The sequence below is a fragment of the Myxine glutinosa genome, chromosome 6 (genome assembly GCF_964187855.1).
Source record: "Myxine glutinosa chromosome 6, kmMyxGlut1.1, whole genome shotgun sequence".
Taxonomy (NCBI): Eukaryota; Metazoa; Chordata; class Myxini; order Myxiniformes; family Myxinidae; genus Myxine; species Myxine glutinosa.
The window spans coordinates 107,845,421-107,870,753 of NC_136266.1; the positions used below are offsets into that span (position 1 = coordinate 107,845,421).

Here is a 25,333-nt window from a genome sequence, read left to right on the forward strand (position 1 = left end):
TGCTGAGTTAAGGCGTTGGGGTGGGGGTGGAGGGATGGTTGGGGAGAGAGAAGGTTTCTGCTTTGCTGGGTTTTGTAGTAGGCCTTGTTGAGTTCCCCACCTGAGATATTGGAGGAGGGAGGGCTGAGATGGGGGGTGGGGGTGGTGGAGGGAGGGAGGGAGGGAGGGAGGGTAGTGGCTAATGTGGTATCGCTGAGTTCACTGGCTGACTAATATAAATTTATTCTGAAGCATTGCAGATAACTCGGTACAATAATTTATGATCTTCATAATGCTGATTCCACAGATCTTGCATTTGTGCATTGGCAACCACGATATGTTTATGCGTCGCCGCAAGGTGGATACAATGGAGCTACAGCAGATGAAGGCACAAGCCAAGGAAGGGCGAGCACGTAAGCAGGTAAGGAAGCTTGGCTGAGTAAGTTCCAACAAGAGCTTTGGGTCCTTGGCTGAGTGTGAAGACAGTCATCCTGTAAATGCTTTATTTTATCGATTCAAACCACTCTCCATTTTCCTTTTATACGTTTCATTCAGTCTTCCCACCGTGTCATTAACTGTTGGTACACAGTGCCCATAAGCCGTAAGTAAAACTATGCTTTGCTACTCTGTTACATAGCTGGAGCGGCAAAGGTTGGCTAGGGAGCAGCAACTTCGGCAGGATGCTGAGAGGGCCAAGGAGGAACTTGAGCGACGCCTCTTTCAACTGCAGGAGGAGGCTCGTCTCGCTAACGAGGCATTGGTAATGTAACATATCATTGCACCATGGATCTTAAGCATATTAAATAAAATATGATATCCCCATTGCCATTTGGTTGTTGACGAGTATTCTCCACCTTGGAAAATGGAATTCCTTAGGTACGGTCAGAGGAAACTGCAGAGCTGCTGGCCGAAAAGGCAGCCATTGCGGAAGAGGAGGCAAAGCTACTCGCTCAGAAGGCAGCTGAGGCCGAGCAGGAGGTACAGCGGCAGCGTTTGACAGCAATGAAGGGGGAACAGGAACGCCGCGCCATGGAACAGCAAGTCCGCGAGACTGAACATATGGCGCTACAACTAGCCAAGCAGTCGGAACAGCGGTATGCAAGACCTGAGTTGATTGTGTTTTTTTTAACAAAACATTTAGCTTCCTTGATAGTGGTAATGTTTTGTTGTATGTGTGTTTCGTTCAAATTTGTATAATGACAATGGAAATATACCCACGTCATGGTGCCCGTTATACTTGGAATGACAATTGCAGCAGCAACATGTAAATAAATTATAAGAATTACATAATTTACAACCGTAGTTGGTGGGCACAGCAGGGGTTGAACTGAGAACTAGTACCTACGGGCCTACAGCAGCAGCAAATTGCAATGTTAGGACCTCGTTTTTTATTCTATATTTTGTAATTTTTCCAAAATATAAATGGCAATAAAACAAAGTGAACAGACATGTGACAACAGTGGGATGTCGTGCATTGATGGGTTATCTACGTGCGTTTGAGTGGCTTGAGGGGGGGGGGGGGTTCCTTTTTTGGTTATTTGGAAGAAACCATGCATCCTGGAGGAACTGTGGATGGTTGGAGGACAGAGAGAGAGCAAAGAGAGCTAAACTGTGGAGAGGCATTAAAAACAGAGTCCTCTGACCTGCCTAGGATGTGACATCAACAGACCTTGTGTTTCGGCCTCATTGCAGGAGATTGCACAGAATCCAGGAGACTTGTGATGCAGGGTGCCATGCCATATGGGTGAGCAGTTGTTCATTGGACTGTGGACTAAGGCCTTGTAGACAGTGAGTTTTGAGGCCAACCTTGTTTCAGGATGAGACTGATACTTTCCATGTTTAAAGAACATTTTCAATTTATCAGACCAGCATCTAATTATCTCCAGATTAGTAGAGTGACGCAGCTGCTGTCTGCCTGTCAGTGGGATGTGGTACTGTGCGACACAGTGTGGCGTCGTCAACAAAAAGAAGAGAATCTCCTTCTACATATTGTCTGTGGAGAGAATCTCCATTTACAAAAAAAAAAATCTCTTTCTGGTGAAACTCCCAAAATCCAGAATCGCTGCTCACCTCCACTCATCTGTTCCTCTTCCCCCCCCCCCCCCCCCTTCCCACCTGTGGAACCAACTCGCACATTGTCTTCAATTTAATTTCAATGTTTTTATTATTTTGCAAGTATGTCAATAAAAATAACCAATACTAGAACGGCACTCAGTAGAGCGCATACCTTCGCCAGGCTGAACAGTTCACGTTTTGTATCCCACTGATATGCCAGATCAGCATCCAGACCTTGACCAAAATCTAGCCGGCTTGTTCTTGTTATCTACCCAACTCATCCGCCAAGTTTTGTCATAAACCGTCCATAATTTTTTGAGATATTGTGCTATATATATAGTTTTTGGCCCTACCTCTCAATGGTGAAGAATCACGAAAAAATTATTGGATCCGGATGGTCACCAAAATCTAATCATTTCGTCCTTGTCACATACGCTACCTCCGCCAAATTTCGTCTGAATCCGTCCACAACTTTTTGAGATATCTTGTTCACAGACAAACAGACAGACAGAGGTGAAAACATAACCTCCATCCACCTTTGGTGGTGGAGGTAATTATTGGATCCGGATCTTCACCAAAATCTAATCAATTCATTCTTGGAACATGCCCAACCTGTCCACCATGTTTTGTCTGAATTCGGCTACAACTTTTGGAGATGTCTTCCTCACAAACAACCAAGCAGACCAGGGTAAAACACAATCTCTGTCCACCTTTGGTGGTGGTGGTAAATATACTAAACTAGCAGGAGTACCCGGCATTGTCCGGTGATGTTCTAATCCTGTTGGCATTTTGAAGAAATCAAATTTGTTTTTGGTTTTTTTTCTATTTTTTTATGGGTGTTCAAAGCACTTCCCTAAACCCACAAAAAAAATTATATTTCATATTATAATTACACACACACGCACACACACACACACACACACACACACACACACACACACACACACACACACATTTAAACACACACACACACACACACATTTAGACACACACACACACACACACACACACACACACACACACACATTTAGACACACACACACACACACACACACATTTAGACACACACACACACACACACACACACATACATGCAAGTTCGTATTAGTATGAGTGTGAAATTCCCCTAACATAAAAGTCTTGCTTTATTGGTGCTTTTTTTTTCATTATTTGTCCTGTTCCATTTATTTATTTTATTTATTTATTTTATTTATTTATTTTTATTTTTATAGGCTTGCTCCAGTTGAGTGCTTAACTGAGAGGGAATGAACAGTGACTCTTTCAAACTATGTTTAGCCAATCTTGAATCGCTCATTCCCATTACCTCGAGAGCATCTTCGCTCTCCTCTCATTTAACCATTCCAGTCATTTAGTGATTCATTGTTGCATTGCTGCAGAAAGCTTTGACTCGTGTATGTAGGAAATAAACAAAGAATGACTTGAAATTGCTACCAAAATAATTCTTTATCGATACCTTGCAAAGAGAAGGGCTTTGCATAGTTTGTTGATTCAAAGCATTCATTTGTTACAATTTGGTCGACCGTAAGGTCCCCAAATTGTTTGAGACATTCATGGCTTTGCATCGATTTTTCACTCTACAAAAAAAACAGATCCTCAATCTTGTGGTTTTGTGGATTTCCACAAGTGCAAACCGTGTGAGAACAAGCCATGAGAACGGTTAGAATGACGCTGAATGGGAGGGATGTGTTGTGCACGTTCAGGCTGAAGGAGGCAGAGCAGCTAAAGAAGGAACTGGAGGATGCGCGCGAATCCGAGAGGCATTCCAAACATCGTCTGCAAGAGCTCGCCAGCCTCCCCAACATGGTAATGAACTCTCATGCAGGATCTTTCACAAGGCAGTCTTTAACTCGTTGATGCTTTATACTCTCATAATTTATGTCTCCGCAGTCGAAGGCCGGAGGCATTATGTTTTCGAGTTGTACTTCCAATCGTCCGTTATCGTTTTTTGTTTCCCCGTTATCGTTTTTTGTTTCCACAACTAAACTTGGCATAAGTATGGATTGTAAAACAATGATGAAATCCTTAGGTTTTGGGTTCAAAAGGTTAATGGTCTAAGGTCATGTGACCATTGAAAATCTTTCTTTTACTATGTTAACTTGTGAACCGCTGAAAATATTTCAACCAAACGTGGAACAAGTATAAACTGTAATACAAAGATGAAATAATTACATTTTGGGTTCAAAAGGTGAAAATGCATGTGTTCTTAAATTGAAAGTCATTTCCTTTGCCACCAAAGGGCGACGGAAGTCATGTTTTCACCCCTGTTTGCCTTCTGTCTGTTTGTGAGCAGGATATCTCAAATAGTTATAGACGGATTCGGACGAAACTTGGTGGACAGTTTGGGTGTGTGACAAGGATTTGATTCCTAATCTGAATCAGATTTGTTAGATTTTGGTGAAGATCTGGATGCAGATCTGGATACTAGGATTTTCTAAGTGATTCTTCACCATTGAGCGACAGGGCCAAAAATGATACACAGCACGATTTCTCAAAGTTATGGACGGATTCGGACGAAACTTGGTGGATGAGTTTGTGGTTGATAAGAACAAGCCGATTAGATTTTCGTTGAGGTCCAGTTGCAGATCCGGCCTATCAGTGTTATACAAAACGTAAACTGTTCAGGCTGGCAGAGGTGTTCGTTCTACCGAGTGCTATTCTGGTTTTGTTACTGTAATAATGTGTGAAACACTGAAGGGATTTCAATCAAACTTGGCTCCAGTATGGACTAATATAAAGATGAACTGATTAAATATTGGGTTTGACAGGTCAAAGGTAAAATGTCATGTGCCCTTTGAAAACAAGGAGAAAAAGATATAAAATGTCATAGACCCCGTGGTTTTAGAAATTTTGCTGTACGGAGCTAAAGACTGCCAGTCAGCCATCTATGGTCGGATTACCAAACAAAATCTTCTGCATATGTATACTCTCATTTATTATCTGTGTGCCAAGTTTCAACAAGATCGGTCCATACTTGTCCGAAATATGGTTGCGGACAGACGGACGGACGGATGAGACCCAATCCATAAGCCCCTGTTTCAGACTCAGTCCAACGGGGACTAATAATTTTGCAGACGATAACTTGAGGTAGAAACATCTGATGTTCTCTCGCTCCTTATATTTTCTCTTTTCTCTCTTCCACGCTCTATCATGTGACCTTTTTGATCAAATATAACCATGCGTTGACATCTAATGTGGGCGGAGGCATTTCCATCAAAAAATTATTGTTGAGTTTGTTTTTGTTTTTATTTGTAATGTCGTTTAATCACTTTGCTGTGTTTTCAGTTTGAGGTCAGATGCTTAAGAGGCAAACGGGAAGATATTCAAACTGGACAGTTATAACAAGGAATGATCTTTATACTGTATACTCACTAGGGTGGCCAATTTTTATATAGTATATATTTTTTAATTTTATATCGCACACGCTCTCATTTTAGGGGGTTAGATGAAAAAAATAACACAGTAAATATTTTAGGGCAATCCAACAAGATTAAGCGGTCTCCCAGAACCCTCTAAAAGTACTCTGTGTGACAGCATTCGGTGAAATTTCTGGTGTCCATAACTTTGTTTCTTCTCAGACAATTCTTGTGTTCGATACTTTGTTTACCTCAAAGGGACCAGACATTGAGCTTTTTCGTCGACTCAAGTCACAGTGGGATGTTATCGACAAGTCGAAGTTTGATGCTCTTGATAGCGACGACGCTGGTGCAGGTAGTTTGAGTGCATCAGAGAAAGCATGGCTGGAATCTCGCCATACTCTTGTCCATAACCTTCAACAACACCTGGAGACTGTCCAACCTCGTGAAGACTACCTAGAGTTCACGAGACTCACACTTTGGCTCCTGGAAGAGGATATGGACATTGGTACAGGATTTTGTGCTCCTGGTGCTTATCACCACGCGAGATGGATGGCAAAAGGGATTTATTGTCTTAAAATCTTTGGATTTCGCCATCAATTCCACATGAGCAAGCGCGAGATGGACTCATTGCGACGAATTTGTTTGTTCGTACAATCTATGCAAGCTTCTGGTTTGCAGCACCTTTGGCGACAGCTGCTCCTACAAATGACTTATTAATGCTACAGCTGATCGAAGATTACCAACAAGTTGACAGCAAAATTTCCAGAGTTGCAGAAAATAAAATGCAGCTGCACTTGTGGTACCTAAGTGAGGACCTTGCAGCACTGCCTTTGTTCAGCGATGACAGCACTGATGAAGATAAGGGGGCTATCGTCAATGCTCTGCAGAGAGATCCACTCCCAGAAGATGTTCGACGTATGGCTCCAAACAAGATCCCTGAGTTCCGGAACCTTTCTGTGGCACAGTTTGTCACACAGCGCTCGCTCAACCCCTTTGAGTCACTTCATTTGTCACAGGAGGTCCTGACGGCCGCAGTAGACACATGGTTCGAGCGTGATGACTACATTGCAGCGTGCAAGACTGTTCGTGCGCTGAAGGTGGTGAACGACTGTGCAGAACGTGCAGTCAAATTGGCTACTGACTTTAATGAAGTCCTTACCAAGAATGACCAGCGGCGCCAGCTCCTACCAGGTCGTTGAGCATCACCGGAAGCCTCTGCCAACCAGTGCCACTAAAAATCAACTGGTCAAGAGCACCAAGTAACACTGATAGCCTGACTGCCCTGGCACCATTGTTTTGTTACGAAACAGATGTTGTTTTTAAACATTGTTTTTGTTTTTGTTTGTGTTAAAAGAATGCAGTTTCACATTCACAATTATTTAAATAAAGTGTGTTTGATTTTGGACTCGATGATGTTGTTCATAGGGGACTTTGGGGGCCATTGGTGGGTCAATGGGGATGATGTGTTTTTTTTAATTTGAAAGGACATTAGATCAAGCTAAAATTTGGGTCCACATGGAGGCTGGTGTAGATTTGAAAAGAATTGGCCCAGAGAGAAAAAAGTTATGGATACCAGAAATATCAACGAATCCGGTCTTGCAGAGTACCTTTAGAGGGTTGTGGGAGACCACTTACTCTTGTTGGATTGCCCTAAAAAATTTTACTGTGCTATCTTTTCATCAAGCCACCTCAAATGAGAGGGTGTGCGATATAAAAGTCAAATATCTCATTTTTCGGGCCACCCTAATACTCACGTCAAAACAAAGTCTTTGAGAACAATTTTGATTAAACAATTGCAAAAAGTTCCAATCCCTATTTGCATAGTATTTTATTAAAATCTTTCTCAAATACCTTATTTAAGTTGGTATCACATGCATGGGAAGTTGTGGCGTTATTTGAGAGAATGAAATATCCAACGAAGAATAACTGAAGGGCATTAAGAGGATGTCGGTGGTGGAAGGGAAATGTATCGGTCGTGCGACTGAAGGCGATGAAATATTCTGCCATTTTGCAGATGTAATATGTGGATGACTCTTATGATGTGCTGTTTGTTTTTGATTGAGAAATGTTGTTTTGGAAACATTAGGTTATAGATGGACATCAAAAGATCTTCTGTTCAAGTTCCTTGTGCTGTCTCCTTTCTGTCTGAGTAACGTCACAGCTTCCACCAACCTAGTCACTGGTGATGCAATAAGTTAATTCATTGCCCCACAAGTGCAGTGCAAAGCAGGTTCACACAATCGGTTCACTCTGTCTGTCTGTCTGTCTGTCTAACAGACGTCACTCTATGACCACGGAACTACCTGATTTCATTTGAATTTCATATTTTGAACACTGTAGAACATGAATCGGAACACAAACATGCAGTTTAGCAGTACTTTGGTTTTGAATTTGTCAAATTGTATGGTGTCTCGTCCTTCGTGTGAGTGTGTCCTCGCGGTAAAGCAATTCATTAATTCTGTCTGTCCTTCAATCAGGCAGTCAAACACAATTGAAAATCATTCCAACATGAAAATTACTGTTTTTAGGGATGTTGGAAAGGACATAAACAACAGACACGGATAACTAATTAAAAGTGTTAAATAAGGTGGTGTAAGAGAGGGTGCATCCATGGCGGTAAACTTCAGATTTTATGGTTTATTTTTTTTATTTTTTTCTCCAGCCTTTAAAACTTTTATTTCATTTCAATCAAATTATATATCTGTACACTATAGAACACAAATCGCCTTGTTTGCACTTCCAAAAACCTACAGTTTAGCAGCACTTGGGTAAAATTTTACCCCGTCTCGACCAATCAAATTTGCCGTCTGCTCTGATGGCGGAGTAATAGCAAGATTCAGACAAAATGGTGGCATCTAGTGATACAATGACAAAGCTAACTTTTGTCAAAAGATTTGTTTTTTTGGTGCATCCTTTTCTCAAAGATCGTTCCAAAAACGACAGTTTCTCTGAGAAGAGTTGGCAGAAGGCTCAGCTCTGGACTTTTCCATTTGACCCATCGGCTTTGTATCGTTGCCATTGTGCCTGTTCTTCAAAATTCACAAACAAAGCAAGAGTTGAAAAGACCCTTCCCATTATCCCATGTCCTTTTCCTCAAGACTGCATGGGGTAAGGTGTTCTATCAACTCTAGTTCTGATTGTGGTTCATATTAACTTATTGAAGAAAAATAATAATTCTGTATTTTCATTCTGAATCAGCACTAGTGATGTTCTTGTGGACAGGAGTGATATTTTCTGCCTACTGTTTAGAGTTTAGATTATTAGACTAACTGTTGTCAAGTAGAATGTTAAGCACAGAACCACTTCAGAAAATCATACCCAGTATCACGCTGTCCTTATTATTCATTAGGCTAAATGTACATATGAATAAATGATTTTCCGTACTCTGACCTTTAATATCAACTGCTTTTTATGGCCTCATCTAGTCAGGAAGCATCGTTGGAGCACTCCACGGTTCCATGGAAGCATCGGGGACAATTACTGGGCAATCAAGCGCGGGATCGGCACCAGGTGGAGGAGCACCCAGTGCTAGCATTGGGTCAGACGGACGGCGCCTAAGCGGGGCAGAAGTGGCGGAGTCTCGTCGGCACTCACAGACGAGCGATTACCGTGACCCAGACATGAAACGTCTCTCCATGGAGATTGAACGTGAAAGGTTTGTTGGGGGTAGCTGTATGAGGGGTGGGGATGGGGAGTGGGGCTGAGTACAGTGTTCCTGACATGGTGAGTTGCAATGATGTCATCCTGCTGTTGGTTGCACTCAATTTCTGCCGTTATGGTAGCTAAGCAAAGACATAAGAGAAACAGCATAGCCCTCAATGGTCACTTTTGATTTAATTTGTCATTCATACGATGAAATTTTCTATGTTGATGACTTAACCACTCAATGAAAACATATCATCAGAAGATGTATTTTAGCGATGGTATAGAACCTCAAGTTGTGGTCAAGCATAGAATTCCCGGACATTGCTAACTACAACAGTTTATTGTTTTGACAATCAGTTCCATGATAAAGCTGGATTTTCCAGATGAAGGAATGATGCTGTGGGTTACACTGTCGACACCATGCAGAGTAAAAATCCATTGGCACGTTTTTTATTTATTTGCCGTAATCACACAAATTGTAGCACAAATGAAACTTTTTTTTAATGGCTCCAATTATTCGCACCTTATTATGGGGGTAGTTTGGGGAAAGTTTATTTTGCTGCCTCGGCCTGATGTTCAACGAAATGTAATTTGGGAATAAATTGGTAATCTGTTCAGGGTGCTGGTGCCAACTCTCCTACTCTTCACAAAATATACCATGGGATCTTTAATGTCCACCAAAGGCCTCGATGCAAGCAGAGGAGACACTATTTTCACTGGCAATAAAATTTAAGTTCACGTCCATGATTTGGAAAAAGAGAGTACAGTCCACCATGATGGCTACCACTGTGTGCAAAAGATATTAAAACTTGGAGTGATGTCATGTGCAATCCAACAATAATCTGGGAATTGCTGAGCTGAGACCATTGTGTTCTTAAAAGGGAAAATTCCTTTGTTTTGTTTGTATGATAGATTTTGAAATAATATGGGAGAAAGACCGAACACAGGGCTGCGGATATACTATAGGGCAAAGAAGCCTGCATGGGGATGGGGCAGAAACAGAAAAGGTTAATGCAGTCAGGAGATGAGAATTAGAAATAGACAGGCAGAGGGCATAAGAGGCCTGTAACAGAGAGGGGGGGATGGGCAGGATAGTACGAGAGTAACCCAAGACTGCGTTTTTTTTTTTTGTTTTTTTTTTGGACTTAAGTTAAACCCCGCTAACCCCGCTAAGTTGGCTAACCCCCGCTCTAGCAGGGAAAATGGCCTTAAAATGCATGTTGTTGTTGTGTTGTGTTTTGGACTTAAGTTATTAGAGCAGGTTCAGTTGAGTACTGACGAGGTTAGGAATTTATGGAAAACTTTGGGGCTACATCACCAACCCTTGCATCCCGTGGCGTGTTTCTCTTTGCATGTCAGGGCCTAAACTGTCCACAAGCTTTTGGGTTTGTTCAGGATGTGCACTTAACTTATGAGTGGTGCTGGGCTATAATGCTGACCTGAGTGAGATTTGACGAAGACGAGATTACACTAACCTGTTTGTTATAAAAGAGGAGAGTAAGTCCCAAAATTTGACCTCGTGTCTGCTTTGATATTTCCACTGCTGCAATTATCAGTGTCTGCGGTCATATTCACTCTGTCATTTGGTTCATTTGCACAAACAATTGAACCGTTATTAGGAACCATTAACTTTTCAGGCGAAGCTGTACAGGCGGTAACATCCATGATTATCCTTAAAGAGCAAGAATAGTTCTTCATTCAGCAACTATGATGGCCTATGTGTTTTTGATTTTGGTTTGATGATAATAATCATCTCATCGAATTCCAACTCTTGATTTGTGGGTTTTTGGGAGATGAAAGGATCAGAGACAATTTAAAGAATGCTTTTCCATGATGTAATGGAAGTCTTCTTTTGATGTGCTCCCATTGGAGACAAAGTACAACAAACATACTCTTGCAGTTGGCCGGCCCCAGGCAATTGTTATATTAAGGTAGTCACGCTGGTCGACTGATCCGGATGTTCAGAGCAGGGTCAAGAGCATGTATATATATATATATATATATATATATATATATATATATTGTTACGGACGCGGCTAGGATGTTACTGGATTTGCCGAGCGGATGGCCGCCGCGCCCAAACAGTTACCCCGACTAACCCGATTCCTGAACGTTGGCCAAAATCGCGCCACAGATATTCAATAGGGAAAAGACAAAGGCGACACGGATGTGAAGAAGAAGAAGGAGACAAAAAGGTTTGAAATACGATTATTATTTATTACTATTTACAGGATTGAAAGAAACCAAGGAAGAAGGAAAGATAAGAAAATAAAGCAGAAATAGGGACGGACCAGAAAGACACAGTGAAAATACTAGCTTAACTAAACAGGCTTAACTTATTATGCAGGACAGAACAAACAAAACAAACTCACGTACGCAAAAGGATCGAAGGGCAGGAATCGTTTGGAGGGATGAGCAGGTGGAATCACAGGGCACAGCGAGCAGGTCCACTCCGGGCGGGAAGCGAGGAGCCGGCAGCTCCTTGTATTCGGCTTTACACCGCACACCGGCAGGGTCACTCGCTGCCCCGTCAGGGCTTCACGCGGCTGGTTGAAACGGGGCTGGTTGAAGTGGCTCTTTGTCAAAGGCTTTTCGTATCTCTCACGCAACAACCACCCAAAGGCTTTCCGTATCTCTCACGCAACTCCGGTGCAACTCTGAACTCTCTCCCGGTGGACTGCCAACCCTCTTACGCACCTGGACTCATCTGCCGTATATCTGGTGTATCTTCCTTTTGCGATCGTCGCACCCTTCTCTCATACCTTCAGCGCGGGTGTGACACGCCCTCGTCGGTTTCGGTACCGCCCTCCCCCCCCGTGCTCTGTTTCGTGACCTTGTATGGCAATCCCACGGGCTTGTCTCCTTATTTGGGCATGGCGCCGACGGCACGCCCCTCGTGGCGAGCCACGGGCTTGTTTCCTTATTTGGGCATGGGGCTGAACAGCCCCGCCCTTCGTGGTGCGCCCTGGGCTTGCCTCTCCCTGGCGACCCCGCCCCTCCTGTTCAAACAGAGCACGGAGCACATATTCACTATAGCAGCGAAATGAGAGGGCGTGCACCCCACGCTTGTGAACTGCTTTACCCAGAGATAGAGAGTTTGGCTGGGAAATGGAATTATTGAAGGGGAGCTATTCTTAATTGATTCAGTGCAATGGAGTATTAATTAATGGAAGACAAAGCCTTAGCCTAATACACAGAATAAGGAAAGAAACTACCAACAAGGAGGAAATCTATGATTGGCTAACGTGATTGTTGATGACCTAATTACGGGACGCCCTTTTGACCTTTATACACAACTGGAGGAAGGAGGGCGATATTTTTACAACAATTTACACAACAACAACAAAAAAACCATTCTCATATCCACAACACTGCACCCTCCTCCTCTTAGGCACGTCCCGGGCCTCTTACCTTGACTTTTAGTGTGGCACGTAGGTGTAGTTCCCTCTACCTTTAACCTGACCCTGAGTGCGACAGTTTTAAAACATAAATAAATATGTCCCGCTGCTCCATTGCACCCTGCCTAACAGATTCACGCCCACAGCTAACCGAATTGCGGAATGGTCTTCAAACTATACATTTACGGTGGGGGCGCATTATTTACAATGGCTCTGCTTTTATTTACAATACTAACCCAGGACCTGTGATCGTTCTTTTTGGGGGGGGGGGGAGACAGTCTGCCCTGCATCGATGCACCATGAAAGCACCCAAAAACACACCAAAGCACCCTCAAGCACCAATCGGTGCACAGTCATCACTGTTCAATTATAAAAAATAAACCGACAAACCCTGCTGGTGGTCTCTTGCTCTTCGGCTCCCTCTACTGGCTATTTGTTCTTCCAGATGTTGTCTTTCTTTCATTTTCTTACTGGCGGCCTATTTGCAATAAAATTTGCACAAAACGTGTCCATTTTCATTTTTTTTATTTATGGCCCACAGGGCCGACTATGTATGGTTCACCTGTGCGGCATAGGTGCCCTGTGACCAAGGTCCGCCAGCAAGATCTCGGACCCTCATGGCCGGTTCCAGCAGAGGGGCCATGCCCCAACCCATGGGGTCCATCAGTGGTGCTCAGCCACAGACATGTGGTCCAAAGGTGGTGCATCGATGCAGACAGCTGTGGTTGCGAGAGGTTCGGGCGCCCAATGGCGGACTCTCGCACGCTCCCCTCGGCGCCCAGTGGCGCACAGTCCTCATGTGGGAGACAAAAGGGGGGAAAGACAGATGAGCGAGGGGTAAGGTCACAAGGGTACACATCAAACAAGGCAATGCAAGGCGAGGTGCGTATGGAGACGGAGCGGAGAAAAGCTCGTCCCTACCGTACGTCACCCCCCCCCCCCCCCCCCTGTCACCTACTCTACCCTTGCCCTTACCCCATATTTACAACAATCTACACCTTTACAAATTCGTCACTACTGTCACGTCTCCCCCATATTTCTTCGACACCAAATTCGTCTTCACTCCCTCTACTTCAAAATTTGCCATCACCCAATTCATCATCAATCCTCATAAGGAGGAAGAGATGGAACACAAAGCACAATATCACACCCACGTCATGATGCGTCTCACATTCCAAACATTTGCATCAAAATAATAAAACAACCTGGCATGGTGCAGAGGTACGTCATCTCAGGTGAGTGGATGTAGATGGTGCAAGGAGATTTTCATCCTAACTATCCTCTAAATGACATTAACACTCTTTACACTACCCGGGGTCTTTCCCTGCCAAACCATTGGCCAACTTACTCTATGGGTTCTAAAAACCAAATTCCCATTGACCAAACTGTGGTGCTTCTCAATTTGGGGTCTCACTCCCCCGATTCATCTCCCTGTGCCCTTGCACAATTTCAGGACTGGGGCGTGTAGCTCTCCCAGCAGGCCTACCCACCTGCACACCTCCACCACTGTAGTTGCCTCCGAGCTTACCTGCTCCTCACCTAACCTATCTAACTGGGGAAGGCCCCTCCTGGCTCTGTCACCCCTTGGTGCCCTCTGGCACTGGGCTACACGGGTCCGTCCTCCGGATCCTCGGGCCCCATCCACAACAACTACCGGCTCCCAGAGCCCACCTGCGGCCTCACCTGGCCGACATCCTAACAGTGGCGGAGTGTCAACCAACTACACACACGAACAGGCTACACGCCCAGCCATTTCCACAACACTAATGCACCCATCACAACACTCCTGAGCAACTACCCGCACCACAGATGCCAATATCCAACCACAATTTACCTATACCTTCTACCTAACTCTTACACTACCCTCCCCGGGTATTCGTGATGGGGTCCATCCTCCTTTCCCCCATCCACACCTTCGCACCATCCACTCCACTCCACAGTTTCCACCATACTCACTCCACGACCATCCATTCCAATACTCCATATACTCCAGACCATTTATTCCATACACCTGTTCTCCATTCACCTATTGTTGCACACCTGTGCAATCACTCCTGGTGCTTTCTGCACCCTCCTTCCTTCCTGGACCATTTGGTCAACACCAATCATCACCATCACTCCCTCATACACTGCTCCATCCACCTGTTGTTGCACACCTGTGCAATCACACCTTTTAACCACACACACTGCATCATCTAATCTACCTGTTGCCTTGCTAACTTAGTGCTCCCCGTCTTCCCTTTAAACTAAGCACATACCACGTCATTATCATCCAATCTAATCTACCTGCGTCCCCACTACAGGTATCATTGTCACTACCTAATCTTACCGTTACCTAAGGTCATCTTCTCTAGATCCCTATCATTATATCCTAACCCTCCCGGGCTAGTTTTCACTGCCAAACCCCATAAACCTAGTGCTCCTTTGCCCCCGCTGTGAGAGATGGCAGAGTTGCCATCCCATCACATCGGGTATCTCTCACTACTATCAATTTTGCTCACCAAATTCCAGCCAATTAAAAATTTGCCAATCACTACCAATCATCTGCCAATCATCACTCTGCCAATCCTTTGCCAATCAAATTTTGTTTTTCTAATTTCGGGGCCAAAACACTATCCTCGTCACACGTCTACTCACTTGAGCCTCTCGGTGCGCCAATTCATCTCCAAAGCTCGGCTTCGTAAAGCCGAGCAATGAATGCGGGTTGCTTGGTGCCGGCGGCTGGATGCGTCCGACACTCGGTGCAGGGAAGGACGCTTACCCGGGCCGAGAGCCCACGTACCACCTCGGCACGGAGCCGTCCAATGGCCCGATCTCGACCTGCCGGAACGCCTCAACAAAAAGGGGTCGCCATGACGACCCTTCCTATCGGGCTGCCCGCTCCGCCTAGTGGAGCACGGACGCGGCCGTTCAAAGCACGGCCCAGCGTGGATCCCGCACGGCGGTTCTTTCGAAACCGCCGCGGATCCCCGCGGCACGCAGAGCTGCCCGGCGCGCACCGAGGGCCCGATTCGGCTATACGTCGCTCTAAACCGCTAACCCGGTTACCGTCGATGCTCCACTTGCATGCTTACACCCCGCAGCCCGTTCCTTGCTCATACATCCAGCTGTCTCCATGCTCTTTGTCATTGCACCTTCCCTGACACATCCAGGTACACTCATTCCGCTCACAGACTTTGTCACACACCTGACCACCGCACACCTTTGCACACACTCGTCGTTCGCACACCTCACCAACACACCTCTTCGCGCCCCCTCCTCGGTCACCTCCTCTGTGACAACCACAGGTGTGCTCTCACTTGCACAGCCAATCACGTGCCTCACTACCAATTCCAGCGTGCATTCCCATACGCGCTCTACTATTCCAGGTGTGCATCCTTCCATTCCAGGTGTACATCCTCTCTCACCTGCCACAACCAACTCACGCTCCGTGTCACTCTCACTACTTTTACCACCACACTCGGTCGCGCCTTAGCCTAATACACAGAATAAGGAAATAAACTACCAACAAGGAGGAAATCTATGATTGGCTAACGTGATTGTTGATGACCTATTTACGGGACGCCCTTTTGACCTTTATACACAACTGGAGGAAGGAGGGCGATATTTTTACAACAATTTACACAACAACAACAAAAAAAACCATTCTCATATCCACAACAATATATATATATATATATATGTAATATGTATGTATATATTCTATACGCAGTCGAAGCTTGTGTAAGAGCTAACACATAGAAAATATAATAAAGGGTGCGGGAGACAAGAGGGGAAGAGAGAGGGAAACACAGTCCATGAGCGGGCCCCTTTCCTTGATCCCTGACTGCAATGGAGGGAAATGTCTCAGACTCACCTTTGCACCCAAAATCTGCCCCATAGTACAAAAGGGTTGTGCCTTTGCAGCGTTGCGAGACCAAATTATTTGATAAAATCACACTTAGGACAGATTTCAAAGGAAGGAACTTCAAAAGTGATTTTCGGGCAAAGTGTTTTTTTAGACACAACTATAAGGGAGGGAAGAGCTTTCTATACAAATAGCATGCATACTCCTATATCACATTTAAATTACCTCACGCTCACGTTAAACATGCACTATGGAAATAACTATTTCTAAGCTATGCCAACTTGTCCCCTAAAAGCCGTTTCCACAACAGTCTACTTCTATTACTACTACTACTACTACTACTACTACTACTACTACTCTGACTACTACTGCAACTACTACTACTACTACTACTACTACTACTACTACTACTACTACTACTATGACAACAATGCATGCCTAACTGCAATGACTACTACTCTGCATGCCTAACTACTACTACTACTACTACTACTACTACTATTCGCATGCCTAACTACAACTGCAACTACTACTGCTACTGCTACTACTACTCTGCATGCCTAACTACTACTACTACTACTACTACTACTACTATTCGCATGCCTAACTACAACTGCAACTACTACTGCTACTGCTACTACTACTCTGCATGCCTAACTACTACTGCAACTACTACTACTACTCCTACTACTACTACTACTACTCTGCATGCCTAACTACTACTACTACTATTCACATGCCTAGCTACTACTGCAACTACTACTACTGCTACTACTACTACTACTACTACTACTACTCTGCATGCCTAACTACTACTACTACTATTCACATGCCTAGCTACTAATGCAACTACTACTACTGCTACTACTACTCTGCATGCTTAGCTACTACTATTACGACAACAATGCATGCCTAACTGCAATGACTACTACTCTGCATGCCTAACTACTACTACTACTACTACTACTACTACTACTATTCGCATGCCTAACTACAACTGCAACTACTACTGCTACTGCTACTCTGCATGCCTAACTACTACTACTACTACTACTACTACTACTACTACTACTACTACTATTCGCATGCCTAACTACAACTGCAACTACTACTGCTACTGCTACTACTACTCTGCATGCCTAACTACTACTGCAACTACTACTACTACTACTACTACTACTACTACTCTGCATGCCTAACTACTACTACTACTATTCACATGCCTAGCTACTACTGCAACTACTAGTACTGCTACTACTACTACTACTACTACTACTACTACTCTGCATGCCTAACTACTACTACTATTCACATGCCTAGCTACTAATGCAACTACTACTACTGCTACTACTACTCTGCATGCTTAGCTACTACTATTACGACAACTTTGCATGCCTAACTACTAGTACTACTCCATATGCCTAGGCCACATGCCTAGCTACTAATACTACTGCCACGACTCCGCATGCCGAGCTACTACCACTCCTACTAATACTACTATTACTCCCATGGGGGTTAGCCTTTTTGCACTTCGATTCCTTGGGACAGGGGAAATGCTTGGTTAAGGAAATAATTTTTTGGGGAAAAAATCTTTGGCCATAATGCCGGCGATTGCTCGCCTACTCTTCACGAAGGACACCATGGGATCTTTAATGTCCACCAACTAATGTTAGCAGATGGGACCCCAGTTTAACGTCCATCGGAGGGTTGGCACACATGTTGTTGAATCAACCTGTCTGTGAAATACCAGGATGACAGTTTATTGATGGGCTGAGATTCAAACCCAGGCGAGATGGGTGCACACCTATAGGCAATCCTGCGAGCCGGCAACAACAGTAAGTGTGCTAAAATTAAATAAATAATATTGTTAGTATTAATCAACATCTTTTAGGTGGAGGGAGCACTGTGATGGGTGAAACGGGCCTTCTGTGTGTGAGTTTCTTCCTGTATGTTTTTATCATTTGTTTTTCCATCAAGGTTTGAGTACATGGAAAAGAGTAGAAACCTGCAGGAACAGCTGCGTGAGCTAAAGACAGAGATCGAAGCACTAAAGGTGGAAGAGAGCGAGGGATATGATCGAGCGGAGCAACGTTATAGTACTCTCACTAGGGTAAGTATGAGCTTTCGCATCAAGCAGTGTTTGTGGAACTCAGCCACCATCACCATTCATTCTTTGCTCTTTCCTATCCTTTTCATGTGCGCTTCAGCTAATCTCTAAACCCGAGTGGCATGTTTTTATTGTGTCCACAGCTGGCTATGCGCAGTCCGTGTCCTCAGACCTATTACGAAAGCTACTGAGCACAGGACGAGGCTCCGGTTGCTCTTCACCGTCGGTCCTGGTTAACTGGCTGCACACCAGAATTCTCAAACATGGTGCACGTTGCATTCATAATGTTTATAAGGGCTGCAGATTCATTCTTGCACATTATTGCCTTTATTTAGAAATGCGATTGTATAATTTCCTGTTTGGAGTTATCCGTCCAGCCGATGGGGTGTGTGCGTCATTTGGCGAATTGTTCATGTGTGTTGTGCATCTGCAGCTCTCAGTCCTACGTTCATGCATGTTACGATGCTGCTTACTTGTGAAACGCTTACCTTACTCGCCGCATATTTAGAGAGGAGTCCAGTTCGTACTTACCACCATGTTGTGTGAAGACATTCACGTCTGTGAATCTTGAATGCCAGTTTGCTATTACCTTAGGATTTATGGATGTTTTTTACGACTATTTTTTTTTAATTTGCCTTGTTGGTGAGATTGTACAGCTGAACAATACAAACTGTACTTAATATTTTTGTAAATGCATGATCTTTCTGACCTTTAAAGGGAGAAAAAACCCCCAGAATCTGGCTTTGCTCATAACTGTTTGAAGTATTGAGTACATGGAAAAGAGTAGAAACCTGCAGGAACAGATGCGTGAGCTAAAGACAGAGATCGAAGCACTAAAGGTGGAAGAGAGCGAGGGATATGATCCATAATGATACACATCCATAATGCTGCAACAAACCTTGAACACTATTTATCAAACTGAGGGCTGGGTCAGTCCCGTTATCTTGAGGCCTGTTTATAGCACGTCGGCATCTGAGCTCTCCCAGCTAGAATTACAAAACAGAGAGCAGAAAAAGTGTTTCCACATAAAGACACCAAACCAGCCTGTTTGTTGGCATTCTTCTTCATTCGTATGTAGCACAAGGCTGCGGGGTAGCGGCATTGGCTGGGAGTGGGGCTGTGCCGCCGATGGTTAGGGCAGGAATTTGGCCATGGTGCTGGTGATAGCTCGCCTACTCTTCATGAAGGACACCATTGGACATTTAACGTCTACCAACGAATGCTGACATACGAGACACCCAGTTTAACATCCATCCGATGGACGGCACACACATTGGTGAATCACCCCCTGCCTGTGAAACACTGGGGTGACCGCTTATAGCTGGGTTGGGGTTCAAACCCAGGCTAGACAGCTCAGAGATGAGTGCGCATACCTCTAGGCCATCCTGTCAGCACCAAGTACCGACTATCACTGTTAGATCATGCTCTCGCTGGATTTGAGCATCTTCTAGACAGCTTATGTATATTCAACTGAAAATGGCGACACAAAGGGAAATGGCATTGCCGTTGTTTTTTTAATGATATTGAATGAAAACATTTGAGGCTACTTCTACTATTTCATGCCTTTGTGACCATAAATACATGCCCCCTGACATATGAAGAAATGTGGGAAAGTAATGACATTTCATGATGCCATCTTGGCCAAGAGGTCGACACTAATCCTTTAGGTTGGTTGGGTGTTAAGTTTGAATATCCAAGAAAGATGTAAAGTGTGGGAGCTCAATCCTGGGAGGCATTTTTGACCACTTTGGATGCTGATTGGTTCATGTAAGCGGGCCTTTGGCCTGGTCGTGCATGGATACGACACGGATTAGGCAGTTCAGCCGCAGTGCTACTCCGTATCGAGAAGTCCATGTTGCTGTTAAACACCCTGGCTTTCGACCTATTTCCAAGTCTATATTATTTGACAAGTATTGTGAGTAGCTATCTATGCCTTTGCTTCATGGCATAAACGTACCAGGTACAAATCCGTCCATTACGACGGCGCTAATAATGTGTTGGTTTTTTTGTACGTGATGTTTGTTTTTGTACGTCCATTTGTTTGATGCCTGAGCTGGGTGACTCATTTTGGTGTCTATAAATGAACTATGCATTTTGTGTCAACATGCTATTTTTATTCGAGCAGCATTAAAGAGAGAAACATTTTCGTCATTGGCTCTTTGTGGAACTAAAGCCCTCATGACTCTCTTCATCAGATCTGAACACCATGGTTGTTTGTGGAACTAAAGCCCTCATGACTCTATCCATCCGATATGGCTCTTTGTGGAACTAAAGCCCTCATGACTCTATCCATCCGATCTTAACACCATGGCTCTTTGTGGAACTAAAGCCCTCATGATTCTAAAGCCCTCAAGAGCCTAAAGCCCTTGTGTTTTATACTTCTCCCACCCCCTCCCCCTTCCCACGCCTCCTCCCCCCAAGCCCTCTCCCTCCCACACATCTCCCGATGTCCCTGCTCTCAAATGTTGTGTTTGTGTGCTTCCCCTTCTCTCCCCATCTTGTCTACCGCTCCCTCTTTTTATATATTTTGCTCCCTCTTTTTATATATTTTGTTTGTCTGTTTGATTTTTTTTTTGTGATAAATGTTAGCTCTTTCACGAGCCTCGATTCTGTATACAAAAAAAAAAAAAAAAAAATCTATCCATCTGACCTCAACACCATGACTTTGTGGAACTAAAGCCCTCATGACTCTCTTCATCAGATCTGAACACCATGGCTCTTTGTGGAACTAAAGCCCTCATGACTCTCCATCAGATCTGAACACCATGGCTCCTTGTGGAACTAAAGCCCTCATGACTCTCTTCATCCGATCTGAACACCATGGTTGTTTGTGGAACTAAAGCCCCCATGACTCCTTTATCAGATCTGAACACCATGGTTGTTTGTGGAACTAAAGCCCCCATGACTCTCTTCATCAGATCTGAACACCATGGCTCCTTGTGGAACTAAAGCCCCCATGACTCTCTTCATCAGATCTGAACACCATGGTTGTTTGTGGAACTAAAGCCCTCATGAATCTCTTCATCAGATCTGAACACCATGGCTCCTTGTGGAACTAAAGCCCCCATGACTCTCTTCATCAGATCTGAACACCATGGCTCCTTGTGGAACTAAAGCCATCATGATTCTATCCATTCGACCTCCACACCACGGTTGTTTGTGGCACCAAAGCCCCCATGACTCTCTTCATCTGATCTGAACACCATGATGTGGCAATCATAAGCAGTGTGGAAGTGTAACTCAGTGTAACTCATTGGTTGGAACTGGTAACGAACCAAGGTACGAGCAGGTGGTCGCAAGAATGTCAGGAATGCATCTCGCCCTGTCGAAGCTGGGAGTCCTGTTGTGTAGCTTTAGCACGACCCCGGGCTAACACACATTCCCAAGCCCGTACTATTGTCTTTCATCGGGATGCAAAGAGGATGAAGCAAATTCCCAGCAGGGAGGAGCGAGTTGGTGCCAGGAAGGCGAGCAGGATGACTGAGTAACATTGCTGCGGAGAAGGGATTACGATTTCAGCGCACAGAGGATTAACTGAAGTTTGCCCATATAAACAGAAGAGACTTTGAGTCAAGGGGCACTCATCCTCAGAAGCCCTGCCCGACGGAATGAACGCGTACCACGAGTACAGCGCTGCAGCCACGAAAGAGGGACTATGCGGATAGAGTACCTGGTCCATTGAGTTATACGGTAGTTATTTGGTAATGGAATGAAGTGAACAACCAGTTAATAAAGTTGTGATCTTTTGTAAACCTGTGACATCATTGGAGTCTTGAGTCTCACTACACTTAACGACAATCTGGAGGCACCGCTGGGATTTCGAGTGGACGTCGCCAAGGTAAGCATGGCGTCTTGGGGATGGTCCATTATGAAATACGAACCTGTGTTTAATTCTGAACATGGTGGAGGATGTGTGTGTGGGGCTTGTCGCGATATAGGTAACATAATCCAAGGAGTGTAAACGTATTTTTGTCACGACCGTCTGAGGTAAAAGTCACGGATGGAACATTTTAAATGATTCTATTATTCGTGTGCTTGCGAGGATGCGTACGTTATACGCTGGGTGTTAAGAGCCTTACTCTGGTCTGCAGGCAAATCGGCTCATGAAGTGCACCATGAGGCGATTTGTTTGCCGGTTCGGTAAGGTCCGTACACGTGTACAATCGTGTACACCCGTTTTAAATTAATAAATAAATAATTTTTTTTCAGTTTTCCCGCCATGTCTAAAACTCGTTTGATCAACGGATATATTAATGACAGACAACGCCATCTCATGCCGGTCCAGAATTATTGTGAAAGATGGCGATTGGATGAAAATTGCATACCGACACTCCCTCACTGTCCCTCATTGTCCCTCATTTCCATTTCGGCTACCTGGCTCTTGCCCCCGCTCCTTCTTGCGAAATGAACGTCCTTTAAACAAGTTGAATGGTTTAGGAATGTTTAGAGATTATTGCAATGTGATAACTACTTGTGATCATCTATCTATAATTCCAGTAATCTCTGTGTGTGTGTGTGTGTGTCTGTGTGTGTGTATGCGACCGCTGTTTCTCGACACCTACCGGTCCGATATACTTGAAACTTGCCAGGTATATTGCTGGGGACCCGAGGATGTGCCTTTTCAAGGTTTCATATTAATCGGACAAGTAGTTACCGAGCTATGGCGATTTCTTTACCAAACTCCGCAAGCCGTTCGCTTTGGACCAAACCATTGCATGTAAATAGAGGGGGGGGATTGTCACCGTACTCGCAAGCCGTTCGCTTTGGACCAAACCATTTCATGTAAATAGAGGGGGGGGATTGTCACCGTACTCGCAAGCCGTTCGCTTTGGACCAAACCATTTCATGTAAATAGAGGGGGGGGATTGTCACCGTACTCGCAAGCCGTTCGCTTTGGACCAAACCATTTCATGTAAATAGAGGGGGGGGGGGGATATAATTTTAGATATATACACAAAGAATTAAGTTAAGCACCCCTACACAACGAATTAAGGTAAGCACCCCCTAATATATATTCTTTGTGTATATGTATACATTGGCATATATTCTAAGGTATGTGAGATCAAATAATGATTGGTATGACATTAGCAATTATCCATTGATGAAATTGAGTGATCAAAGTGAAAAAAAGTGATTGGTTGAGTCAGTGATCCGATCACGTGGGTCCTACACACGTTATTGACGCAAAGATCGCTAGAGGTCTTCTCAGAACAATGACTGTACGTTAGAAAACATAAACGTCATCCACACTGTCCGTGATGGACCTATAGCTCCATACTTAAATTGAGGTGAAAATATGCCTAAAATTCCCAAAAATTTTCACCTTAAATTATTCAGAATAAAATATTGAAAACGGCATGATTGTTATGTTTTTATGTGACCATAATATCACTTCTCCAGAAAATATAGCAATATCATGGGTATATTACACTGTTTTGACGACAACAAACTTGTAATGTGCGAGGTTGTAAAAAAACGGGGGGGGTGCTTAACTTAATTCTTTGTGTATATACTAGGGCATGCCCGTACTATATATATGCCCGTACTATATATCTATCTAAAATTATATCCCCCCCCCTCTATTTACATGAAATGGTTTGGTCCATTCGCAACGCCAAAGCGAACGGCGAACGGCTTGCGAGTACAGTGACAATCCCCCCCCCTCTATTTACATGAAATGGTTTCGTCCATTCGCAACGACCACAGAACCCCCCCCCCCCCTCTATTTACATGGAATGGTTTGGTCCATTCGCAACGCCGGCACACGCGATCGTTCGCTGCTCTCTGATTGGTTGAATCGTTTTTTGGACATAGCTCGGTAAGTAATTGTCCGATTAATATGAAACCTTGAAAAGGCACATCCTCGGGTCCCCAGCAATATACCTGGCAAGTTAAAAGTATATCGGACCCGTGGTTGTCGAGAAACAGCGGTCACAGACAGACAAACGTACAAACGTACAGAGATTACTGGAATTATAGATAGATATAGTACGGGCATGCCCTAGTTGGTGAAATTTCATGAACAGATATGTGAAATGGATCTAATTTGAGTGAGTATGAGAAAATTTGGTGCAGGATTCGTGGAATGAACAAGGCCGGTACATTTGTTTAGCACTTGCAAACGTACCCCTGAGCTGCCCGCTCAGGGTGTGCGATTAAGGTGTGCGATTAAGGGCCATTCCAATGTCCTTATATTTTGGAACGGCTAGGGGGATTTAAATAAAATAAAAATGAGTAAGCTTTTCAGACATGCTTCACGGTTAAATGAAAGATAATAATTAAGCGCTTTGGGGAAGGCAATGGTAAACCACCCAATGTCGTACACGATATTTTCAGCACGATCATGGATTTGAGAATGCATGTAACTTGCAGTGTTGAACAAATTAAGACAGAAAGTGAGAGAGAGACAGACAGAGAGAGATAGACAGAGAGAGACAGACAGAGAGAGACATAGACAGACAGAGAGATAGACAGACAGAGAGAGACAGACAGAGAGAACCATCAGACAGATAGAGAGAGACAGACAGACAGACAGAGAGAGATAGACAGGGAGAGACAGAAAGTGAGAGAGAGACAGACAGAGAGAGATAGACAGAGAGAGACAGACAGAGAGAGACATAGACAGACAGAGAGATAGACAGACAGAGAGAGACAGACAGAGAGAACCATCAGACAGATAGAGACAGACAGACAGAGAGAGATAGACAGGGAGAGACAGAAAGTGAGAGAGAGACAGACAGAAAGAGAGATAGACAGAGAGAGACAGAGAGAGAGACATAGACAGACAGAAAGAGAGACAGACAGAGAGAACCACAGACAGAGAGATAGACAGACAGAGAGAGACAGACAGAGAGAGAGACAGACAGAGAGAGACAGACATAGAGAGAGAGATAGACAGAGAGAGACAAACAGACAGAGAGAGAGA

The 25,333-nt window shown here is 44.2% G+C and overlaps 1 protein-coding gene across 2 annotated transcripts in view; it reads left to right on the forward strand.

The window, feature by feature from the left end:
* NF2 (NF2, moesin-ezrin-radixin like (MERLIN) tumor suppressor) overlaps positions 1-20,552 on the forward strand; it is a 59,438-nt gene extending 38,886 nt beyond the window's left edge. For both annotated transcript variants that reach the window (XM_068120797.2, XM_068120798.2), the window contains exons 10-16: positions 287-400; positions 617-739; positions 856-1,073; positions 3,756-3,858; positions 8,837-9,066; positions 18,279-18,411; positions 18,552-20,552. In XM_068120797.2, the coding sequence (XP_067976898.1) occupies positions 287-400; positions 617-739; positions 856-1,073; positions 3,756-3,858; positions 8,837-9,066; positions 18,279-18,411; positions 18,552-18,599 (969 nt within the window). In that variant the 3' untranslated portion in view covers positions 18,600-20,552. The remainder of the gene's footprint in view (positions 1-286; positions 401-616; positions 740-855; positions 1,074-3,755; positions 3,859-8,836; positions 9,067-18,278; positions 18,412-18,551) is intronic.
* The last annotated feature ends 4,781 nt before the right edge of the window (positions 20,553-25,333 follow it).